The sequence below is a fragment of the Harpegnathos saltator genome, unplaced genomic scaffold, assembly GCF_003227715.2.
Source record: "Harpegnathos saltator strain DR-91 unplaced genomic scaffold, Hsal_v8.6 scaffold33, whole genome shotgun sequence".
NCBI lineage: Eukaryota > Metazoa > Arthropoda > Insecta > Hymenoptera > Formicidae > Harpegnathos > Harpegnathos saltator.
In genome coordinates, this window is record NW_020230128.1 from 515,198 (window position 1) to 539,326 (window position 24,129).

At 42.4% G+C, this 24,129-nt stretch overlaps 2 protein-coding genes and 1 pseudogene across 3 annotated transcripts in view; 2 read left to right on the forward strand and 1 right to left on the reverse strand.

Annotated features, from left to right (window-relative positions):
* Positions 1 to 10,135, forward strand: part of hwt (SH2 domain-containing adapter heavyweight) — a 153,899-nt gene extending 143,764 nt beyond the window's left edge. For both annotated transcript variants that reach the window (XM_025300168.1, XM_025300169.1), the window contains 3 exons: positions 4,799 to 4,994; positions 5,321 to 5,440; positions 6,422 to 10,135. In XM_025300168.1, the coding sequence (XP_025155953.1) occupies positions 4,799 to 4,994; positions 5,321 to 5,440; positions 6,422 to 6,611 (506 nt within the window). In that variant the 3' untranslated portion in view covers positions 6,612 to 10,135. The remainder of the gene's footprint in view (positions 1 to 4,798; positions 4,995 to 5,320; positions 5,441 to 6,421) is intronic.
* Positions 10,136 to 11,277: 1,142 nt separating this feature from the next.
* Positions 11,278 to 13,638, reverse strand: LOC105188209 (glutamine-rich protein 2). The gene is made up of 8 exons (XM_025300180.1): positions 13,157 to 13,638; positions 12,920 to 13,024; positions 12,579 to 12,844; positions 12,247 to 12,492; positions 11,831 to 12,056; positions 11,660 to 11,744; positions 11,530 to 11,594; positions 11,278 to 11,403 (listed from the first exon to the last, which is right to left on the reverse strand). Exons 1-8 carry the CDS (start codon positions 13,388 to 13,390, stop codon positions 11,278 to 11,280), a joined length of 1,353 nt encoding a protein of 450 aa, XP_025155965.1. The 5' UTR covers positions 13,391 to 13,638.
* A 3,078-nt stretch (positions 13,639 to 16,716) lies between these two features.
* Positions 16,717 to 18,584, forward strand: LOC105188210 (von Willebrand factor A domain-containing protein 8-like; annotated as a pseudogene).
* Positions 18,585 to 24,129: the final 5,545 nt, after the last annotated feature.

The window sequence follows — 24,129 nt, forward strand, 5'->3', positions numbered from 1 at the left end:
ACTAAATAGTGGTCATATAAAGAATTATAGTAATAAAATTACGAATCAAATGATATTTACACAAAATGTAAATTATATCTGATATAAACCGGGGAATGCAGGATTTCGTTATCATCCTTTATAATCATACGTTATCATACGTTTTGCAAATATTGCAACCATCGCAGTTTTGCAATCCCCTGAATCCGCGGTATTTTACACGTAATTTTACGAGTGACTTTATAATTTCATGAATACGTCATATCCGGAAAATTTCAGACATAGAGATATATAGACAGGAAAGTCCCAGGGAGACATAAAAAAAGTTGTTCCATGAATAATAAACGTTATCACGCGGATGACTAAAGTGTTGGTTATCCTCGGACAAATTGCACGGGAACTGTTCGTATCGTTTGACGGGTACGTCCGGTGTGCGTCTATCGTACTTCATATTTCATGAGGATCGACTGCGCATCAAACATTCTGAGCAGGTCCGAAGTGTTTGCTGCCGCGTCGACGGAGGGATAGAGGCACTCAAGGGCGTGTAACTGCAACATCTGCTGGCGGAGATCCGCGGCCTATTCCTGCAGCGGCGTCTCGCATCTGTTGTCTGGGCATTTCGGCAGTATCAGGAAATTTCCTCGAAGGATGAGGCACGAAGGTCGTGCCGCGCCCTCGCAAGCTCCGACGATCGAGGTGTCGTCGGTAGAGATCGTGAAATCATCATGACTCTGGCATCGTCGCTCGCGAGAGATGCTCAGTTATTCGCACGAGGGATTCTTCGCGCGAATCCTTCCACGGCAAACATCCTCGAGTTTGCAACGCGCAAGCGACGATACGTGACGCGAATACCGCGCGCGTCTTAAAACTCGTTATAGAATCGTGCGTTTTCGCGCGATCGATGCACCCCCAAGCGCGCGCGCGCGCGTATCCTCCCCCCGTAAAGTCAGTCATCGACATTGTTCGCGCAGTGACGACGTGACTATACCCGTCGCAAAGTGCCGTCTTTCATTTAATAGCGCCTTGCGCCACTCAATGGAATCGCCATTGACTCCTTCCCAGGCGCATTTGACATGCCGGCTCCCCGGGGCCGTAAATTCGCCGGTGTCGTAAATCTCTGCAGCGGGTTCCACCCTCGATCTCCTTCGCTCGGCAATAAATACGAATCGTTGGCGCAGGGTTGCTCTCGACTTCCCGCTCGGAGCCATCCCTAAGAGCCATCCCGGTCACCGACATCCGACGAAACGCGTCGCCAATACGTCCTGATTTTCGCGGGGAATTAAAAGTTCCGTCCTCCTCTTCCCCTTCCTCCTCGCTCGCCTCCTCGGCACGATTTTGCGCACCCGCGAGCCTGACGGACACTCGCGAGATTTCCCGTGCGTCTCTCCCGTCCACGCGACTTCTTCATTCCTGACCAAGAATTTCCCCGGAGAGGTCTGCGGCGACACGTCACGTGTCTCGCATCGGAGGAATATCTTTCGCCTTTTTTCTCGGCGCCGCCGGATCTCTCCTCCCTGGCTTTCCATCGCAGCGCAATCGCACTGTGCTCCCTCTTCGCGCCACTATGAAACATCGCTTACGGGGGCTGTTCGGGTAAACAAGCGTCGCTTCGGATTCGCACACCGTCTCGTGATCATCGGCGCCGGAGTTTGCTCGTGTCCTTGGCTCGTACCTGCTTGTAGGATTTCGCCGAGCATCTCTCGACGTTCCCCATTTCCCGCGGGAGCACGCGGCGGTCGGGAAGCCCGCGAAGAAATTGATTGAGACGTATCTCCGCCAGGGACGGATATTAAAACAGTCTGAGGAGGAAAAGGGAGAGAATAAGGATACGAGTGTCAGGACGAGAGATTACCGTGGGGTGGTGGATGATGTACAAAGGCCGGGGCTGGATACGCGAGAGAAAAATTCCGGCAAAGACAAAGGAGAGAAAAAGCGTTTACGGCGCGTCGTACTCGAGTCAGAGGGTGGCAAGAGGACTGGGAGTGGGGGCGGAGGGGAAGTAAAGTCTAGCGGATAAATCTGCTCGACCGATCGCCAGATTGAATTTAATAATACAGACGCACCCAATCTCGTCGAGTAACGCTCTAGCCGTCCGACGCTGTTAATGTTTAACCATCCTCGAAACGTGCGTTTCGCGAAGAGGAATTGAATAGAAATGGCGCGTAGGAGATAGCCGCGGTCTTTCGGGTCCTCCTTTCACCGTAATTTGATGCGCGTATACGAGATACTCGGTAACCGCAGCGGACTCTGGCCACGGATTCTACGGCAAAGTCGGGGAAGCGAGTCAGTCAGAATTTAGTAGACTGCAATCTCTGTCATACGATCTGTCAAATTTCTACGTTGAAAATTGAACACCTAAAAATCAAGCTACATCTACGTGAGACGCGAGATATACTAAGTAATCAAGAAAGTTCGCGTCGTGTCGCTGTTAATCAATGAAGATGAATAATAAATTTCCGTAAGTTTCGCGCACCGGTAAATAAGCTTCCTTGTTAACACGTTCGCGACATCGTGACCACCACCGGTGGGTCACACACTACGAAGAGCATTGCACTACTTCTGAAAGTCTCTGTGTGTATCGGTGTATCTCTATATATCATAACTACGGCTATATGAGAAATGTATCTATGTACTATATCAGGCAGGCGGGAAAGCGCGTCGTTTCTAGAGGTTTTGTCATTGTCAATTAAGGGGGGAGTCACATGCGGAGCAGACTGTTTTCAAGGCTGTTTTTACGAATTTCTTTTGATAGAAACGGTAGAATCAATGGACTTGAAATTTTCACAGTGTATTCATTAATGTTCAAAGTATAAAATAAATTCGTTACTAGCTATATGGAAAGTAGACATAAAACTTTAAACGCGTTTATGTAGCTATGTAGCAACATGGTTTGTCGATCGGACAATTATAGCAAAATAAAAAAAATTGTGCGTCCTTTAGAGTGAACCAATGGATTTATTGATTCAACGAACGTCGCGAACGTGTTAAATAAGCTTTTGTTTAACCACACTTTTAATTGATGATGACTCAAGGGGGAGAATTACATGCGGAAGACCGTTTTCAAGCTATTTTTACGAATTTTTTTTAACAGAAACGGTAAGATCAATGAACTTGAAATGTTTACAATGTACTCATTAATGTTCAAAGTATAAAATAAATTTTATTGAATCACAAGAACTGATCTAATTTGTGATTATAGATGAAAATGCATGTCATCCGTTTGCGAGTTCTATACTTGTTCTCGACATAATTCCGGGCCTTTCACTACTCTGAGACCAAAAAATGAGAAAGATTTTTAAAATATACGATTGTCATTATAGCCCATACCAAAATGAAGCCAAGTTTGGAAAAATATGACTGTACAAAAAAAAGTATCGAAAATTAAATTTTTTTCAACTTGTAATCATGTTTAAAAGAAATGAAAAAATATAATATAACCGTGTTCAAGGTAGGGACGAAAACTATACATGTCTACTGTATATTGTGTAAAAATTTCAAGTTATTCGGTTCAGTAGTTTTTGCATAATCGTGTCGACAGCTTAAGAAAATGGTGTTCCCAGATAAACGCGTTTAAAGTTTTATGTCTACTTTCCATATAGCTAGTAACGAATTTATTTTATACTTTGAACATTAATGAATACACTGTGAAAATTTCAAGTCCATTGATTCTACCGTTTCTATCAAAAGAAATTCGTAAAAACAGCCTTGAAAACAGTCTGCTCCGCATGTGACTCCCCCCTTAATTGACAATGACAAAACCTCTAGAAACGACGCGCTTTCCCGCCTGCCTGATATTTCGCATGAACCGAGGAGTAGGACTTTGTTTGCCCAAAAGCTGGCCGCGGTCCGGCAATCTTTTCGGCATTGAATACAACTCCGCAACTATCGATTCTTCACCCTCCGATAGTCCCGAGATACCCTGTGTGTATCTGCATGTCAGACGGAGGAAGCACTCCGGCGCACCTCCGAGCGCCGTTAAGCCGCAGAAGAGGCTAACTCGACGTTACACCTGTCAGAGCAATTCTGTTGTACCTGCGTCATGTACCGCGTCCGAAAAGTCAACCGCTAAGAGATTGCGCCAATAAATGGAATTAACGCCCTACTGCAGGATACGTAGGGATGCTTCCTTCACGCGTCCTTCTTCGGTCATTATCGTTCGAGAGGGACCCTCTTCCCGGGCTGGCTGGCTGGTTGACTGATATTATCATAGTCAAACTTTGCCACTGAAAAAAATTGGACGGGAACAAACGCTTCTCGGTGAAATGGCTTGTCACGTTTAGGCCGACGCGCGTAAACATTCACTTTGGAAGACAGGTCGGGTCTCCGAACGGCCGACATACTTTCTTTCTTCGGACAGGCGACATTGCTCACATCGACGTACGCTGTGTGTTGTGTTTCCCCGAAAATTTATTAATCCGACAACGGCCGACAACTCGTCGTGGTGTTGTCTCGGGGCGACACCCCGTAGGCGTTTATCACATGTCCTTTCTCGTGATGATAATTATTAGACGCGCGTTGTATTCGAGTCCAACCTCGACCCTGTTATCTCCGGGGCAGGGGAAGATGAAAGATAGTGATGAGAACATGTCAACGTTCTCATAATAATTATCCGTGGGCTGCGCACAGCTTAGTCCACCCCCGAGCGAGCGTCGATTTGTCCGTGTTCTCATTCGTAGCAATTATTAAGGGCTCGTAAAGCCCGTCTCGCGAAAGAGATTGCGGTCAGCTCTACATGTTACATTATACGGTGTGTGTCATCGTTGTTTACCGTCGGAAGCTTCACGGAGAGTGCGCCTAACTGTCGGGTGACTCATTTCAGGCGGCGGTTTGGCGCGTCCGAAAATGACTCTGAATCTCGACGCCGGTGGGAACGCGGCGGGCTCGGAGGGAAACGCGAGCAGTCAATTGGCGCCGAAGAAACCCGGCGGCCTGAGCCTCGGCTTGCCCCTGGAAATCAGCACCGCTCGAGGATCGGCCGATCTGGTCGACGTGGAGCTGCCGTTAGAGAGGCAAGGGTGAGTGCAGGCAAGGGAGAGTCGCAGCGTCGCAGCGTCTCTCGTCGTTTCGCTCGAAGCCGAAGCAGTTTTGCGGCGCCGTCTTAGCGAGCGGTGGGTGGCTTCGGGTTGCCTCAAGAGCCGCTAATGAGCTCGTTAGCAATCTCAAGGTTACGCGCTCTTACCCTCATTCGCGCACTCGTACCTGTTCGTCTTTGAATTTCGCGGCGGCACTTTTTGCGCCGAGAACACTTTCGCAGCGCGGAATATCTTGGCGACTCTTCGCGGCTGCGAACTGTGGATTTCAATGCGCGCAGCTCGAGCAAAGGTTTCTTCCCTCGTTTCAGGTGGTATCACGGCTCCATTACGCGAATCGAAGCGGAAGCTGTTCTACGACTTCTACGAGAGGGAAGTTACCTGGTGAGGAACAGCGAGTCGACGAAACAGGACTATTCTCTGTCTCTAAAGTAAGACACGAGAGCGCACAAATGTTCGAAGACCGCGCGGGCTTGCTCGTTCAAATCGCCACATGTTGCACTAGGAAAAATGTATTGTTGCGTGAACCAAAATTTTGTTGTAGCAACAAAATAATGTGGTTAAAATATGCCCGACAAAACTGTTTAGTTCCTGTAAACAAATATCTTGTTTGATTACGATTTGTTCGTATAACGTAATACTTTTGTTATAGCAACCAAAAAGCTTTAACTGTACGAATTTTGTTAAAAATACTATAATTTTTTCTTAATATATAAAATCTAAATTTTATTGCACAGAAAGACAAAATAGTATCCACTGGGCAGTAGTTGATACAAAATAATATTTCGTTATTATGTAATTTTTATGGATAAAATAACTAAAATGCTTAATTTTTATATATGAAGTCTAAGAACAAAATCACTTGGTCTCAGAGAACAAAGCAGAAAAATATATTTAGTCGGGACAACTAAATATTTTGTTATATTAAACAAGATATTTGGTTGCTATTAAAAAATGTCTCAACTAAACAGTTTTGTTAGAGACACTAAATTTTTTTTTCTAGTGTGGTGGACGGGCGCAACACTGTTAAGTATTCATAACAACTACAAATATTAACCGCATATATTTCGGACCTACTTTTAGGCCCTCCTCAGTGTAAACAAAAGAACATACAAATAGTCGCAATGAGAAATATTTTCTGAAAAACAATGGGTCTGGATGCAAAGGCTCAACAAGCAAATAAGTGTGACAATTATCTGCAATCTTTGTAGTTGTAATATTAAATACTTGGTAGTTGCCCGTTATTTTTTGCGCTTTTTCACCGGCGTTAGCTCTTACTTGCCTATGTTTTCATTAGATTTTTATTAGATTGGTTATCTTGGTGAGCTTTGTTTTCATTTGATTACCACATGTTGTCGCTTCGAGGACAATCACTCACTGGTATAACGATTGACCGCTGCGAATTGTTGCAGAAGCGCTCGCGGTTTCATGCATATGCGCATCCAGAGGAACGAGGAGCTGAACGCCTACATCCTGGGACAGTTCAGCAAGCCGTTTGAAAGTATCCCGGAGATGGTCCGTCACTTCAGCGTGAATCGTCTTCCGATACGCGGTGCCGAGCACATGTGTCTCCTGCATCCGGTCATAGCTCAGCTTTTGTAGCGCATCTATCGTAGCGCCGTTTAAGGCGCTGTACAACACTTTTGATAACCCACTTTTACTTTTCCGACGACGAGTGCCGAAATAATAATACGCCGGCGCGGTCGCAACGAAGCGAGCTTGACAGCTTCCCGGCGCGGGAACGGGATGTGCACCCGTGCTGCACCCGTGGGGAATGTTACGTTCCCTCCGAACGAGGGAGTCTTCCGCGAGTATACGCGATACGTGCTCTCGAGCTGTTCGAACTTTTTCCGCGAGACCCTCCGTATCAATTCGCATTTCCGATCGAGCGAACCGTTCCGCACGAGAAAAGCGTCAGAGATAATGGACAATAATGGCTTCGAGATCGAGGTGATAGGAGTACAGTACAAAAGTATAAAAGCTGAACGAGAGGAGCGAAGCTCTCGTCAACGATACGCGCTGGCGATCGATCGCAGGGACGGGGAGAACGCCCAGCTCGGTGCGATTAGTTACGAGAGGCCAAGAGAGGCGAGCCAGGGGGGCGAGATATAACGTGCACACGTATGAAGAATCATCTCGAATTCAGGGCTCAGGGCTCAGGGCGGGGGCAGCTTCCACAGTACTCACGTACATGTAATACCGTCGTAGTCGTTTTCGACAACGCTTTATCTTCGCATGCCTATGGTGGTCGAGTCTAAATTTATACCGCGCGATAGGATTAGAATCGGATCGGCGGGGAAACGGCGAGAAATGTATGTGTCCGAGACACTCGCGCGTGACAGCGTCGAGATCTCGACGGACGCGCTTCGTCGTCCTCGCGTAAGATCCTCGCGCAAACCTATCTCATAGGCAGACGTAATGCAACGCAGCACCGAGAGTGTAGAGTGAAAGCTTGCGATACTACGGAGATCCTTGGTTTTTCTCAGCGGGAGCTTGGCAGAGAGCGATATTACCTGTGAGACGGATACACGAATATTACCACTCGACTCGCGACGCGCGCGCGGTGACAGCTCGCTCGCGAGAACTCTCGCGAGGAGATCGCTGAGAGAGGTACTGCGCGAGAGAAAGTGTCCTCGACGGCGTTCCCCGGCTGTTTCGTCGATGACTTATTAATTAAACGGTTGTTCCTCGAATTCGCGGCTACGCGGATTTTCTACGAAAGAAAACTCTAGATGGGATCAGAAACGCTGATTTGCGAATCGGTAGTTTAAGTAAGGAAAAGGGTAATATGTACTTAGGTTTAAAACGAAGGAATGTCGCGCCTGAGACGGCAGCCTGACATGGCACGAGTTCCGGAAGCCAAAGTAAAGCTAATCCTAATATTCAGCCGCAGAATGTAGATTGAACGGGCGGCAGACGGCTGGACGATGGCGCGCGGTGAGCGCGAAGAAAATGCCAAACTTTACTTCTAATCGTAATTGTTTAGTCAGGGTTTAGTTGTCCGTCGTCGTTGATAAGCGGTCGTTAGGTTTAGGCAGGTAAAAGAGCGTATGTACATACACGAGACCAAATTTTCGTTCTACATTAACGCTGCAGATATCATTAAACTTTAAATACCGATGGAGAATCTTGAAGTACCGAATGTTATACAGACTATTGTTCCTTGATGTTAAAAATGATTATTTACCGCCGTTCAATTATTATAAACCGCTGTTTAAAGAAGACCTAATTTAAAAATTATATTTCATCTTCCGTCAGAGAGTTCCTTCCCAACTACGTCTGCGCGTCTGCATTTAATTATTGCTTTTAACTTCAACAAATTTTATATTATGTAATTTATGTAGATAAGGAATACACACAGATTAACAAATATTAAATGATTTAATAAAAAGTACAATAGATAAATGGCTAGATAAAATAACAAATTTTCAACTTTTTTCTATTATTCTTTTTTATTGGCATATAAATTTCGATAAGGATTGAAAATTCAAGGGATGGGAAAGAGGAATTGTAAGCTTCATCCTATATTCTGTTCTGAAATCAACTCCTGGTCATCCTTATAAATTAAACCTTCAATGGATACACAGGAAAAAATACAATTCAATATCGGGAGCATAGTGTTGATTAATAATTGCATAATAACCGAGATTGGTCGTTGATGCTACGAACGACAATTTCGTTAATCGTCCTAATAATTTAACATTTTGACACATTGATCACGTCTAAACTCCTTGAAGATACTCCAGTCAAAATTTGAAATCTATTTTAAGATCGGAGTTCATAGACTCTCGTCATCATTTAATAAATATTTATAACCTCATGAATCTCTGATTATTTATCAATATATACTTGTATTATACAACAAAGAATATTGATCCATATAATCGAACATATAATAAACTATATCAATATGGATCCGCAATCTATGAGCCGTATTCAATCAAATATAAATAATTTACGTCTATGAAGTAGCAGATGTCGAAAATTTGTTTCTTTCTAATAATAATAATGTTTCCCGAGCTGCAAATCCCATCTTGAATCTACCGATGTATTCTTCTCCCTTCCGTTTAGCCTCATCGTCAAATTCAAGTTGGATTCCTTGTTAATGTTTACACACCTGCTATCTTTACAACTCCTTCTCTCTTACTGCTTTTGATTCTTAAAATCCTATCGAAAAATTCCCAATGTCAAATGCTTCTTCAAATACTCAATGTATTGGAAAAAACTGCAATAAGTAAACACTTATAGCCACACAGAGCATCATAATAATCTATACTACATCTCGAGATTCTTCAATAATTTTCAAGTTCGATGAAATCTACAGGATTAACGTAGAATCAAAATTCCAACTCGAGTACGTCGCATCGGTAGTCGTTACGAGTACTGGACGAGACGAGCGACGCAAGACGAAGGTTTCTCGTGACCTCGAGGAGAAACGCAAGAGAAATCGAAGAAGTAATGCGCGAAGATTCACGGGCTGCATCGATCGGTAGAAAGAGACGGTCGAGGTTAGCCGATACGAATAGTCGATGACTCGTCATCCGAGTCATCCGTCCGATAGTCGTCCCTGACTCGTGGGAGATTTTTGCGATAGGATGCAACCGATACATATTTTTTCATGTGATATTAATTTGTTACAGAGATAGCCTAGTTTCACCTGTGATCCGTTACTTAATTCCCTTTGTTCGCGCGCGCCGGCGCCCCAGCGCGCCCGTAAGCGCGCGGAACGATAATAATGATAATAAATAATTAATCTCGCTATTATATTACGTAGCCAGCAACGATGCGCCAGTTCGGTGCAATGACGAGACGTCCGTGGTGTTACAATAATTTTTCGAGTTAGGATTTCGATTCGCGCGCGCGCTAGTTGTGAGCGGAAACTTTCGTTGGCGCCACTGCGCTGCGAGTGATCGCGCACGCGCGGTGCAGTGGTTTTACTTAACATTAGACGTAGAGGGAACCTTTTACGACGGGTAGCGAGTGCCAGCACATCACCTGGAACAACCGATAGACTCATTCGAACACACTCAACTGGCTCGGCTTACGCGCACGCGTACGTAGTGCGTACGATGCGTTTATAGTTTCCCGATTAGAACGCAAACCTTTACGAAAAGAAAAGAAAAAAAGAGGAAAAAAAGGAAAAAGAAGAAAGTGTGTCCAATCGCGGGAGTAACTTGAACTTAAAAGCGCGCGAGGCACTCCCTACTCTCGCGTCCAATTAGGTTGAGCATATAGTTCATACGTCGTACTTTAAGCTGCCAGTATTATTAACTGTAATCGATAATGCATATCCATGTTAACGTTTAAGACATTATATTGTCCCCCGTACGAGCCCCCGATCATTGACGAAACTATGATCTCTATATATTTATTTCATATATACATATTATATTTATTGTGCATTGTGTCGTTGGGTAATGAGAGATAACGATCTCTCTCTTTCTCTCTCTCTCTCTCTCTCTCTCTCTCTCTCTCTCTCTCTCTTTCTCTCACCGGTGGTTTCTGTATACCGTTGATTTAATCGCGAGGTCATAGAGCTGTAACCTTGTACGATGATAAACGCTAGACTCCCGTATACGTAGACTAACAATATATACTACTACTTATCAAAAGGCAGTACGTATAAATTATGTGGTAGATTAACTAACTTGTAGATACTTCCTGTACCTTGAAATTTGTATGAAGTAGCGCTTAGATCTGGCGTATACATATATATATATATATATATATATATACATATATATATATATATACGTGTATATACATAAATATATATTATTACGAGACAAACACTAGCGCATAGTCGTTTGTAGGGTATGTATAATATCTAAGGTCAGGCGAAGCGAAGCGAGGAGAGGAGAGTCCAATGAATTACCCTGAGAGCGCTGTGCACGCAAACGGATCTCGGACGGCGATGTGCAATAGCGAGACGTGGTCTCGCAAGATGTGTAATACGTGAAGTGCGATCCAATATTTTTGTTTCACGGAAGCGAACCACCAATGTTCCAAATCGACTTCACTAGATAGTCTTGTGTACTCTGAAAAAATCTCTCTTAATAATAAAATATTTAATAACTCCACCTTTTGATATCACATTCTTCGCTCGAATAATCCCAGAAGAAATATTCTTCTCAGATCAGCGGAGATAAAATGTCGGAGCGGCGAGTTACAAGATCGTGTAATATGGGTCAGAAAAAGGGGGAGGAAAAAGGAAAAAGCATCTAAAAGTAAATTAATATCAATCGAATTGCGTATATCTCCTGCGTTATCAGTGTTCATTCGCCGTCATGTTCGTCTCGTAAATAATTTCATCCTGAGGCCCAGGCGGAACGATCATCGGGTAATCATTGCTTTCTTTCGGAATCACCCGTTGCACCTTCGTTGCTTCTTCAATCTGTGCCAAAGTGAATATAATGGGAGTATTCTCGGGATGCAGTTTTGCGTGAAACGTACGTAGGGTTCTTCGTAACCCTCGTACAGCTTTGTGTTGTTACCCTTTTTCAAGGATCGTTATACGTACCGCTTGTATCGGAGGTTGTTCCGTTATTTCCGGTTCCTTCGACAGTTTTCTAGATTCCCGCTTTCCTGCGAATGAATAATAAGATATATAAGCTCGCGGTAAAACCATCAGTGCTACGTTATTCACTCACGAGATGGGGCGCTATTACGTCGTCGAGCTGGAAGGGATTTACGAGAAGGCGCCGCTGGAACGGGTGGCACATGTTCTTCAGAAACCTGAAATAACGGAGCGGTGCAGTTGCGGTTAAAGCGAACGTGACGATGAATCGTTTGGAGCAACAAGAATATGTTTCCACGGGTACCTGACTACTAATCGGACTTTCCCAACACCTCGAGTCGCAGATGTCCTGCTTACACGTCATCGGCCGGCCGCGATACATCTGACCGTCCTTGCCTCTAATCATACCGTCGGATAATTGTATCGCCTCTGGTCCCCCCTGAGTCAGGAAGTGTCCCGTTCGCAGGACTCGTTGCTGAGGAGTCGTGACCGTGTGACTACCGCCGCAGTATCGATTGCACAGATGGTCTCTGATAAAAGTTGTCAGATTCAAGACACTATGATATCCATTATCTCCGTTATTGTATCAGTGAGAAATCTTGTGAGTCGTTCGCAACGACTCATGATGGCCAAAAAAAGGCCATTTTATTTTTCTCTACTTTTCAGTAAAGTCTAATATTCAGTAGAAAAGAAAGAGAAATTCTACGATGCGTAGATTACCGGGGAGTCTTTGCGGGTGTTTCTTCCTTCAGCGTCTTCAGTCTCTTAATCTCTTGCATCGCCGCCTCAAATTGAATCATATTTCTGCTATGGGGCAATTTCCTTTGTTGCTTCCTAACCTGGTCCAATTCATATGTTAGGTAGGGCCTCATACTGCTGGTGGAAGGCAACGGTTCGAGACGGAATCCGCAGACTTCTTCCGTTTTCATCACGGCGTCCTTGTCGCACGATATACATTGAACGTCTCTGTACGAAGGAAAGAACGAAGGAAGGAAATCCGCGTCGCGGATGGTTCCAAGTTTGTGCTTTGTGCGCGATTTCAAAACGCTTACTTCAGCATCTTCTTCGTGCCAGCTGCTTCGTTCTCGCGTTTCATCTCCGCCATGCACTTAAGTTTCTCCTGTAGCGACTTCAGTCGAGTGTTCACCAAATCCTTCAGCGGAGTCATCTCAATTTTGTCGACCTTGCTCGCAATCTCATTCTGCACCTTGTCCAGCGCTTGTTGCCAAATCAATTCCTGCTTGTTCAATTTGTCGACGGTCTCCATGAGGCCGCGTGCGAGATCGTCACAGGCGGCATCAAATCGATCGTGTGACACCTGTCGACGATTTATTTTTTGTATCCTCGGTATAAAAAGTATACTAGAAGTAAGAATCAGGAAGAAGTTTCGTACTTTTTTGCTCACAGCTTGAGCGTCCGCTTTGTCGGCCAGAGCATCTTCGAGGTCCTCTTTGTCTGCTTTGATAGTCTTTAGAATTTCTATTTGTTCCAGCAGTGTCTATTGCGATACATATAGAAAAAAATTAGACAAAGCGCATAAACAATAAGTTTTGTACACTAATCGCCGTTTAATGTAAAACGCAATATAATATTTTGCGCGCGATGGATCTCTCCTTCTTTTTGCTCTTACGTTAAGATGCGTTTCCCGGCATTCCTTATCGTCGATCAGTTTATCCGCGATCTGCCCGAGTCTCTCCATATCCGTTTGAATCTCTTGTATTTTCGCGACAAGCTCGTTAATGTCATCCGCCCTTGCCGCGGCTTGTGCGCTATCCACTTTCGTTAGCAGACCACCGACTTCTTTCTCCAGTTTATCCAAACGTTCGGTAATGTCGCTCAAGACTTTGCTTTGCGTTGCCTCCATAGCTTCCAAATGTCGCTTTATGTCGTCGCTGATTTCGTCTATTTTCGGCCTTTCTATAATATCAGCTCTCTCTGCAGTATCAGGAGGGATTTCCGTAGTAATAGGCGCGGCCGCAGTAACAGTTGCCGATACTTCGATTTCTACTTAAGGGAAATATATAACTAATCGCTAGAATGATACATTTCAGAACATTCACGAACATCGAATCAATACTCGATAGACACGTACGCGCAACCTTCTCGGCAAGATCTCGCAGTTCCCGTTGTATCTTAGCCGTATCCGTTTTCAATGCAGCTATGTCGCGGCGGATGTCTGCTATATCCGCAGTTTCTAAATACACCTTTAAGTAGTTAATTATTCTCGGCACTTGCCGGATGCCTCAGCCATATCACGAGACTACATGCGGTTGATATATTTATCACATTTCGATACAAAAGCTTGTTACCCGCATCCGTTCGCCGTGGAACGTCGGCTGCTGCTTCGCTAACTTCCTCCGTCGTTTCTCCATTTTCGCGGAATGGTACGGTCGCTTCGTCGGTCACTGCGATTTCTGGTACTACCTCGGGTTCCGCTACTACTACTTCGGGTGTAACGTCTGTACGATCATCAGCAATAGCTAGATTATTTTTAATCGAATTGTCGGCGATCGCACGAAGCTCGCTGAATTCTTGATCCATCTTGGCGACTTCACTCTCGAGTCCATCCAATCGTCCATCGAACTCCGGAGTGTCCGCTATCGCGGTTGCGCCAACGTTACCTCTCATCACATCTTGCAGCATTCTTGTCAGCTGAAAGGAAACATTTAACGTGTTCTCGTTATCCGTTGAACGGATAATCCTCCATCCTTGCGTGTGCATCTTTCGCGAGAAGCTTACGGGATTAACAAGCATAGTGTACCTTATTGATACCTTGTTCGCTCGCCTCCAGTCTTTTATTGATATTAATAAACTGCCACATATCCGTGACAGGATCAGTCATTCTGCTCTTCAGACGCTCCATCATTTCCGGAGACGTGGATAATTCCTTTAAAGCTTGAAACTGATTTTGCAGCTCTTTCACCTGTCGATATTAAAATTACTACGTCATTTCCTATCGCTGTCAAGAAAGAAGCAATATTAATTTAATTATCCACTCCACACATACAGATTGCTCGAGTTGCTTAAACGCCAATGCCGTAGGGGTTGAACCGTCTACAATGGGTTCCACAAATATAACCATTTCAGTTTCGATGTCTTTCCCAGGACTTATTCGTTGCTTTACACCCTTTGTTACTTTCAAGTCATTCTCAGCTGACGGTTGAGTGCAAAGTAAATTAAATGGTAAAATAAATTAAATTCAGTAAGTATGTATAAAAAAATAGATAAAACTGAGATATTTTTCTCTCGTAAGGCTTGTACCTTTCGCAAGTACTTCAACGCTTGTACCATCAGTTTCTGGTATTCGTTGGGATATTTTGCCGGCACTGTCGGTAACGTTATACTCCTGAAGACGAAGGGAAGGCCCCGGCTTCAAGGACGCTACCATCGTCTGCAACAGTCCTCGCGTAAACGCACATTAAACACAGTCGGTGTACATTGCTGATTTAATCGGCTTATGGCTGAATTTAATCGTACCTTAATACAATTTGCATTTTCGCCGCGGTACTCCACTTTAGTGGCTTGCAAATCTATCTGATGCAACAAGACTTGAAGGAAATTATGAAGGATATTGAAATTAACTGCGCCGATCTGAAACCGATAATTTCATCAGTTTCCTTGTCCTAGGTAATGCGACATTGGTAATTATATATTTCGTTATTGCCTCACTTCTGGCGTCCCTAGAGCAAGATCGAGCAGCTGTGGAAGAGAGACTTGCAGGCTGACGATATCCGCGTTATTTACAGGTAATTTCTGCGCAACCCCCGTAGCCATTTTCCACGCAAACTATCGATTTCTTAAAGATTATTGATGAGGACCATAATTAATTGTAACTTCCCATTTGTGAAATAATGTTTGGTTACTCGACGAGGTTGACCGAATTGTCAACTTTCAAAATCGATCGCGTCTTGTGTACCTACATTCATCCCTTAACCGGCAAGAGTGATAAAATTCCGTTCGTATATTTGCAGTTGGCGCCACGAATACAATCGACAAGTAGCACATCCCTTTGGGAAGTGCTTGCATTATAGCATATTTTTTTATTCTTTTTATTTGTTTCTCTTACGTCCTGGAGGAGGAACGTAACTTGACACTTGCTTTCACAAGCTCCGACGTACTCGCAAGTCTGCGGTGCAGATCAAGGATCGGAATGACCTCTTCATCTGGCGCGGACGTACTTTATTCAGGTCAAGGAACTGAATCCTTTTACGTGGGATAGGACCGTGAGCGACAGTTGAGGGAAGGGAGAATTTTTAATGAGAATAATTAGTAGGAAAACTTGCGTTATAATTATACAAATTGCTCATTTTATTGATAGCTAAGCGGAAGTTGAATGAACTATTTACATTCGTGAAATTATATTCTGGATAATATGATTATATTTTATCGCGTAACTTTTCTTCAACATCATATATATTTTCATTCATTTTTAAAATATTTTCTTTAGACTTATTATATTTTTCAAGAGATTTTGCCTGAAGAGACACGCATGCGGGACACATATTGGTGAGTGCAACATCGCTGTTAACGTGTCCACGAGTTATCCGCAGAATGATGGATCGGCGGAAAGCACCCGCGTCCGGATGCGTATCGGACGACTGCGGAACCTGGTTTCCGCACGAGCAGCGGCGCGACACGACCTGCCAGGGCAACGCGGGAAGATTTTCAATCGCGCTTACAATGTAAAAAGATATTTCATTAATATACATCGCGATTGCGCTTACGATGCTGGAAAAAGAAGGCCTCTGGAGACGAAACTGCAAGATCACAATGAAGCACCGGGCATTCATGAAGTGCCCGACATGAAAAATATCGTTAATCAGATTTCGTCGCCCGAAAGAAATAGCCCGAATAGAAATATCAGTAGAAATATTATTGGGAGAACAAGCCTTCTTATTTTTTGTTATATTATTGTTTTATTTTATTATTTGTTGTGTTTTTTGTTTTTATTTTTTATTATTTGTTTTGTTATACAGGGTATCTGTAAAGTCCGACTCCACCCCTGGATCGAGCCACCCTGGCACGTAGCTTTATATGTCGCCAGTCGTATCGTTTTCTCCTCTCTTTTCCATTATATCTTTCCCCCTCGTTTGTCTTCGTCGCGAAGGTAGCGAGAGAAACGAAAGAGTTACTCGCGCAATGGCCGCTGCAATAGTTCGCTTTGAAACAGTTGAAATATTTTCTTAAGATATGACTTCTAGGGACCTGATACAACAATGGACTACGTCACCTAACGGCGACACGGTCTAGCAAAACTCGTTGTTGGTTGACACGGTCCTCCATGGCAAATTGGCCGTATTAGATGGAATCCATAGGATTCACTCCAATATCTTGGCTATAATTCACAGGTAACTCGCTCGCTCTCGAGACTCGATAGATGCGTGTTTCGGGATGACGCACAAAGTGATGTCGTGTTTGGTCCCCGCAGATTAGTCCACGGGAGCTGCAGTTGCACGACGGCAAGCGGCTTCTGCGAGCCGATCGCTACGACCAGATCAAGAAAGAGCTCCATAACTGCTTCGATGAGCAGATGCGGCGCGATGTCGGAGTCTTGCGAATCGACCCTGCCTTCAGGCTGATAGCCTTGGCCGAGCCGCCGGTCGTGAACAGCTCGTCCGGGCAATGGTTGAATGCCGAATTGCTCAGCTTGTTCCTCTTCCACGAAATGCGACCGCTCGATCGGTACGAGGAGATTCATATCATAAGCTCGAAGGTGATCATTACGGTTGGCGAAGTGTTCTCGGTCCCGAGTAAGTTCTCTCAATGAAACGCTCTGTTGCAGTTCGGAGAACCCAGCCGAGCGTTGCTGAGTATTGTAGAGTTGGCGCATGTACTACGTTCATCCCCTGACCCGACTCTACAGTCCTTCGCTGGATCGCTCAGCACCCGGCAGCTATTACGAATCGCTGAACGAATGCATAGGTTTCGTTTAGACGACGCCTAAGACGCGGTGCAGCGTGCATGTCTGGCGCGTTTCTTGCCGGCGATTGCGAAGCAAGCCCTTGAGGATTGTTGCCGCCGGTTGGATATCGTCCAGTCCATCCCCAACAGACTTCAAAATCGAGTACACAGTCACAGAAGATACCGTGAGGTTTGGAAGCACCACACTTGATCGGTATCACACCGCGATTCTCATCAAAATACCAGACATTTTATTCTACGATGTGCCGAAACACGTGGCGCTATTAGAGAAACTACTCCAGGACTTCAGTCTGGGCCAAAATCTGCTGCTGGTCGGCAATCAGGGTGTCGACAAGAACAAGATTGCCGACCGATTGTTGCAGCTGTTAAATAGGCCATGTGAATATATACAACTCCACAGGGATACTACCGTCCAAACCCTGACCTTATAACCTCTGGTTAGAAACGGGAGATTTGTATACGAAGATTCTTCATTGGTACAAGCCGTGAAACGGCTTGTATGAACTGGGCCGCGTCCTCGTTGTCGACGAGGCGGACAAAGCGGCCACGCATGCGACTTGTATATTGAAGGTACGTATAATAGCCTGACAATTATTACAACCGCTGCACTTTGTCACTCCATAAATCGTAAGAGAGCAACCTGTCGTTTTCACACTGGTGGAATTCGGTGAAATGATTCTGTCGGACGGGAGGCGAATCGTTTCCCACACGAGCGGCAGCGTAGCAGCTAATATTAACAACATACCTATGCATCCGGAGTTTAGGATGATAGTGTTAGCGAACCGATCGGGTTTTCCGTTCCTGGGAAAATGACTTTTTCGGAGCATTGGGCGATCTCTTCAGTACACATTCTGTCGATAACCCAAGCAGGCAGAACGAGATTCAATTGCTGAAGCAATATGGTCCACATGTTGACGAACGAGTGATCAACAAATTAGTGAGAGCCTTCGGCGAATTAAGGAGTATGGCTGATCAAGTTCATGGCTGATCTGGTTTCGTATTCTTATTCGACTCGAAAAGTGATCAACATAGTCAAACATTTGGAGGTGAGTTAAAGGCTTCAACTGGTAGGACCTTTAACATGTCGGTCACATTTTTTGAATGTTCTCTAGAGTCCCAAAATGACATCCTTTTAAGACATTTTTCAATTTCGGGAAAAGAAAAAAGTCACAAGGACTCAGATCAGGTGAATAAGGGGGTTGTGAAGTAAGAGGAATGCCTCATCGGTTTTTGGAGTTGAAGGTCTCCCTGAGCGAGGTTCATTTTCAACGTGTTCTCGTCCTTTCAAAAATGATTTGTGCCAGCGAAAAACTTGTGCTCTTGATAAGGAATGTTCCCTATAGGCCTGTTATCAACTTTTCAAAAGTCACACTCGCGGATTCCCCAAGTTTAACACAAAACTTGATGGCATAACGTTGCTCTAAATTCCGCTGTTCCATTTTCGTAACACACAACAAAAACAACTTCACTGATGGCGCTCTCAAAAATCACGTGATGGAGTTGAAACTCGGACTGAGCATCTGGAAGGGATGAACACACCAGTCTACACAAGTAGAACAACACAGCGTTGCCAGATCGCTCGCAGTGTTGTCAATCTCATTACTTTTCTCACACACCTCGTACAATGTATTACACGAAATAAAAATGCTTGATGAAAACGTGAACAATAGAACAATTTGCATATATAACAGTAGCAAATGTGTGTGCAGCATCACTATTTGTACAAAAGCTCCAAATGTATATTTTCTTCATTTAAAGTGTAAAATTTATGTTCACTACAATCTGAAAGGTATGTCGATTAAGGATAATTAAAATGATTAAAAAAATATCTCATGCCATGCACGTGAAATAATGAATCACATTATCATCGGCCTAATTAGAAAATCTCCTAATAATAGTTATAAAAACTAAAAGATTACAAGATCCTAAACTCATTAATATATTTTCCTAATGCTCGCGCCTGTTCGCTTGATTGCACATATCATAAGAATTCAAGGCATACGTAAGAATTAACTTACTCCTTAGCTAAAGTGATATTAGTTGGGCTTGTTCCAACGGGAATATCCCATGCTTATGCAATACAGTGACCAGAGTATCAAATATTTCATGACTGTACCGATCGAAGTCGAAGACATTGCGCACCACGTTGGCCAACGGTTCATTCGGAAATTTCTACAACACATCGTGGAAAAATACATCGTCAATCGTATACCATCATCAACCGAGAATCTCGTCTTAAGCGCTGCTACCAAGATTGGGAACTACGACTCCGCCGGTGTATAGCTGCCGAAGGGAACTACTTTGAAGGGGACAATATTGTTGTTTGAAAAAAATAAAAACTTTGGTAGATAAAAAATCAGTCTCATTACTTTTCTCACACACCTCGTGAATCATATCATTACGATTAATTGTAGCATAAGAAAATATGCACAAGCAGTCGTGAAGCATAGTGCAATTGTAGAAAAATATCATAGCGTACCTACCTACAGTATTTATGTATCTACTCGGGCAGCGCGGCACATATATCATGAAGATTTCTCAATGCGTTTTGTCCAAAATATTAAATACCATCTTCTAATATTATATATGGATGGATTTGGTATTTAATGCTCTACAATTTTTGTCTTTACAAAAACAAAAATTTTACCAGAGTAACGAGAGGGGGGTGGAGAGTAGTTCAACATTTGAAATTTAAAAAAATTGAACACATGGTTGCAAAGAGCATAAAATATTGCAAAACTTTTGTCTGAAACTTTTTTTCATATAACTCATAATTTAGAAAATATTTGCTAAAAACGATAACTTATTTTGCTCCTTTTTTATTGTTGGTTCGGGCGAAATCCGATTAGAAACATTTTTCATCATGGGAGTTTGATGAATGTCTAATGCTTTACTTTCATCTTTTATGAATGATTTCTCTAGAGGCTTTCTTATTTTTGTAACATCATAAACACTTTCATAAACACAATGGGACCAAAGCCCCTTTTTAATGGACAGAACCTCAAAAATAGAAGTTATTGAAGTTATTTTTAAAACCTTTTTAAAATTATTTTTAAAATTAAAATAAAACACATTTACTTGTTTAGAAAATTAAAGAAAAGTTTATTGAAAGTATGCTGCATCTGCAGCTACAACCTCCGCCCATCTTTCAGGTAATAATACTTGTTGCTTAGACTTAAACAAAATTTCACGTAGTGCGTTTGAATGTTGACATGAAATACTATCGAATATAAGTGTTGCCAGTTATTAGTACACGTTAACAATACTAAAAGTAACATCTGTTGGGAAAGGGCGGAATCATATTCACACACCCAATAGTATTATGTAGAAATGTCCAAAGTATGTGAAAATATACTACTCAAAACAATTAAGGGAACGTTTAAAACTTGCAAAATTTGATGGTTTTTAAAAAGCCATATTTCAGCCAGGGATATAAACTTATAAAGTGCCGTTTTATGTATTCAGCACGATTAAAGAGCTTCTGACATTCATAACAAAATAATAAATATAACAAATATAACAATAATAAAGATAATAAAATAACAATAATAAAATAACAATAAAATAACAATAATAAAATAACAATAATAAAATAACAATAATAAAATAACAATAATAACATAATAAAATAAAAAAACACTTTTAGTGTGACATGCACCGGTGGTCTTGCAGTTTCATCTCCAAAAGCCTTCTTATTCTTTCAGCGTCATAAACGCATAAACGCGATATATTAGGTACTTGAATAAGTTTCCGCCGTTTACTGATAGATGTTAGCAGTACTGTGTGCGTGTAGTTTAAGATGGTAATACATTCATATACCAGGTCTGCCGGAATTTGCCCATAGATGGCCCTAGCTGTCAATGTAGTTACCGTCAAACCGCGTCATTGGCGCCATTTCCATTTGTTGACATCTGACAAAGATTTTCAACTCACAACAATACAAGTTTCATACAACAGCATAGTTCGTAATAACGTTGAGCATGTCGAATTTTGTGCCTGGAAGCTACGATTTGCGGACAGTATTGATTTTCTGTTACCATTTGAAGAAAACTGCTGCAGAATCGTATTGAATGCTTGTCGAAGCTTACGGTGAGCATGCTCTTGGTAAATCACAGTGCTTTAAGTGGTTTAAAAAATTCAAACGTGGCGATTTTTACATGAGAAACGAAGAACGTGGAAGACTACCGAAAAGTTTGAAGACAGCGAATTGCAAGCATTGTTGGATGAGGATGACGCTCAAACGTAACAACTCGCGGATCAATTAAATGTGACACGAGAAGCCGTCTCCATACGTTTGAAAGCCGTGGGAAAGATCCAGAAGATGGGAAAATGGGTTCCACATGAACTGAATGAAAGACAGCAAGAAAACCGAAAAACCACTTGCGAAATGCTGCTTGCCAGGTACAAAAGAAAGTCATTTCTCCATCGAATTATGACTGGCGATGAAAAGTGAATATATTTTGAGAATCCTAAGCGTAAAAGATCATGGGTAACTCCAGGCGAACCATCGATATCAACTGCAAGGCCAAATCGCTATGGACGGAAGACAATGCTCTGTGTTTGGTGGGATCAGAAGGGTGTGATCTATTATGAGCTGCTGAAACCTGGCGAAACCGTTCATACTGAACGCTACCGACAACAAATGATCGATTTGAATCAAGCTTTGCGTGAAAAACGACCAGAATATCAAGAAAGGCAACACAAAGTGATTTTGCTTTATGATAATGCACCATCACACACAGCAAAACTGATCAAGGAAACGATTGAGGCGTTTAGTTGAGAAATACTTTCGCATGCGGCTTACTCACCAGACTTGGCTTCGTCCGATTACTACTTATTTGCATCGATGGGACACGCACTTGCTGAACAGCGCTTCACTTCTTACGAATATGTACGAAAAGGGCTCGATGACTGGTTTGCCTCAAAAGAGCAACAGTTCTTTTGGCGTGACATCCACAAATTGTCAGACAAGTGAGAAAAATGTATAGCTAGCGATGGGCAATACTTCGAATAAAATATTTTTTACCATTTTCATACAATAAACCTACCCGAGTACCTAAGCCCGACAGTTTTTTCTCTCGTGACGTCACGGCCGCCATCTTGTCCATGGAAGCAAAAAAATTCTAGGTAGGGGGTATTAATTAAAAAAAACGGTTTTGCAAAAATATTTTGGAAATTGAGTTAGAACCTAGCTATTCTACTCACGTGTCTCATACGATATTATGGGACAAAGGGTTAAAATCAATTTTCTTTAGCGAAAATGTCGAAGCAATTGTTTGTTTTTTTCCAATTGTCCTATCGTTGGTCTTATATCGACAACATTGATCTTCCAAACGATATTAATATTTTGTGCGATATTGTCAGTCGCTCAAGAGACAATCTCACACGTTAAAAATAATTTACTCGAAACGATCATGAGGTTTCATTCAAAACAAGTAGACATTGAAATAATCGGATATCTACAACACAGAACCAATAATAATAACTTCCCATACATTATTTCGAATACAGAAACAATATGAAAAAAATTATTGCGATACATGCTTTCGTTCGGTCGTATTCTTCGAATTACTTTTTGTTTGATGTCACTTTTAGTGTGACATGCACTTATTTTGCTCCTTTCTGATGGTTGGTTGCGAAATTCGATTAGAAATATTTTTCATCGTGGGAGCTTGATGAATACTCAGTGCTTTATTTTCATCCTTTATGAAAGATTTCTGGTTGCTCCAGAGGCTTTCTTATTTTTGTAACATCGTAAACACTTCCTGATGTAAACTTATAAAATACTGTTTTATGTATTCAGCACGATAAAAGGGCTTCTGACATTCATAACAAAATAATATAACAAAAGAAATAATAACAAATAATAAAATAACAATTAAAAACAAATAAAAAGAAAAAACATAACAAATAAAATAACAAAACAATAATAAATATAACAAAAAATAAAATGGCTTGTTCTCCCAATAAATATTCTCGTGGAGCGTAAATAAACACGCCTATTCGTGCCGTAATTACGTTAGCAGTTATAGCACTAAATAGCTGCGCTCGTGGAAAGCGACGGAATGGTCTGCGACATTTAATATTCTTTTTTATAAAAATATTATTATAATAATATATTATATTAATAACAGCACACGCGGCGAACATTGCAAGTATTAGGTTTGGTACGATATGTGTACGATACCGACATATAGTATAACTGACCGACTGATATAACACTGTGTTCAAAAACCTAATTTAGAAATTCGGTAAGATCGAAAAATTCATCGAATTGCAGAATCGTATTATTTTTGAACACGATATAAATATCTTTTATATAACTATAACAAGTCTGTTTCGAGGCAACGCTAGGCGAACGTCAAACGCGAGGCGAATGTCAACTTTCTTGTTTTCAGGAATTCATTCCTTTTCCGAGCTCGGACAATATTACATACATATTCAGAATCAGAATTTAAGATAAAAGTGTGAAGTTTTACAAAACAAGGTAACATTTTGAAAATTTCATAACGATACTCCCACGATGGGAGAGGCGATAAAACGATTTTATTTACGAAAACTTCCCACGAAGGGTGAAAAGATATTTAATTATCTTTTAACATATCGAATATCTCACGATGAGAGAAAACTATGTTTATTACATAATTGAAAATTCCTCTTATTCGAACTCCTACGATAGGA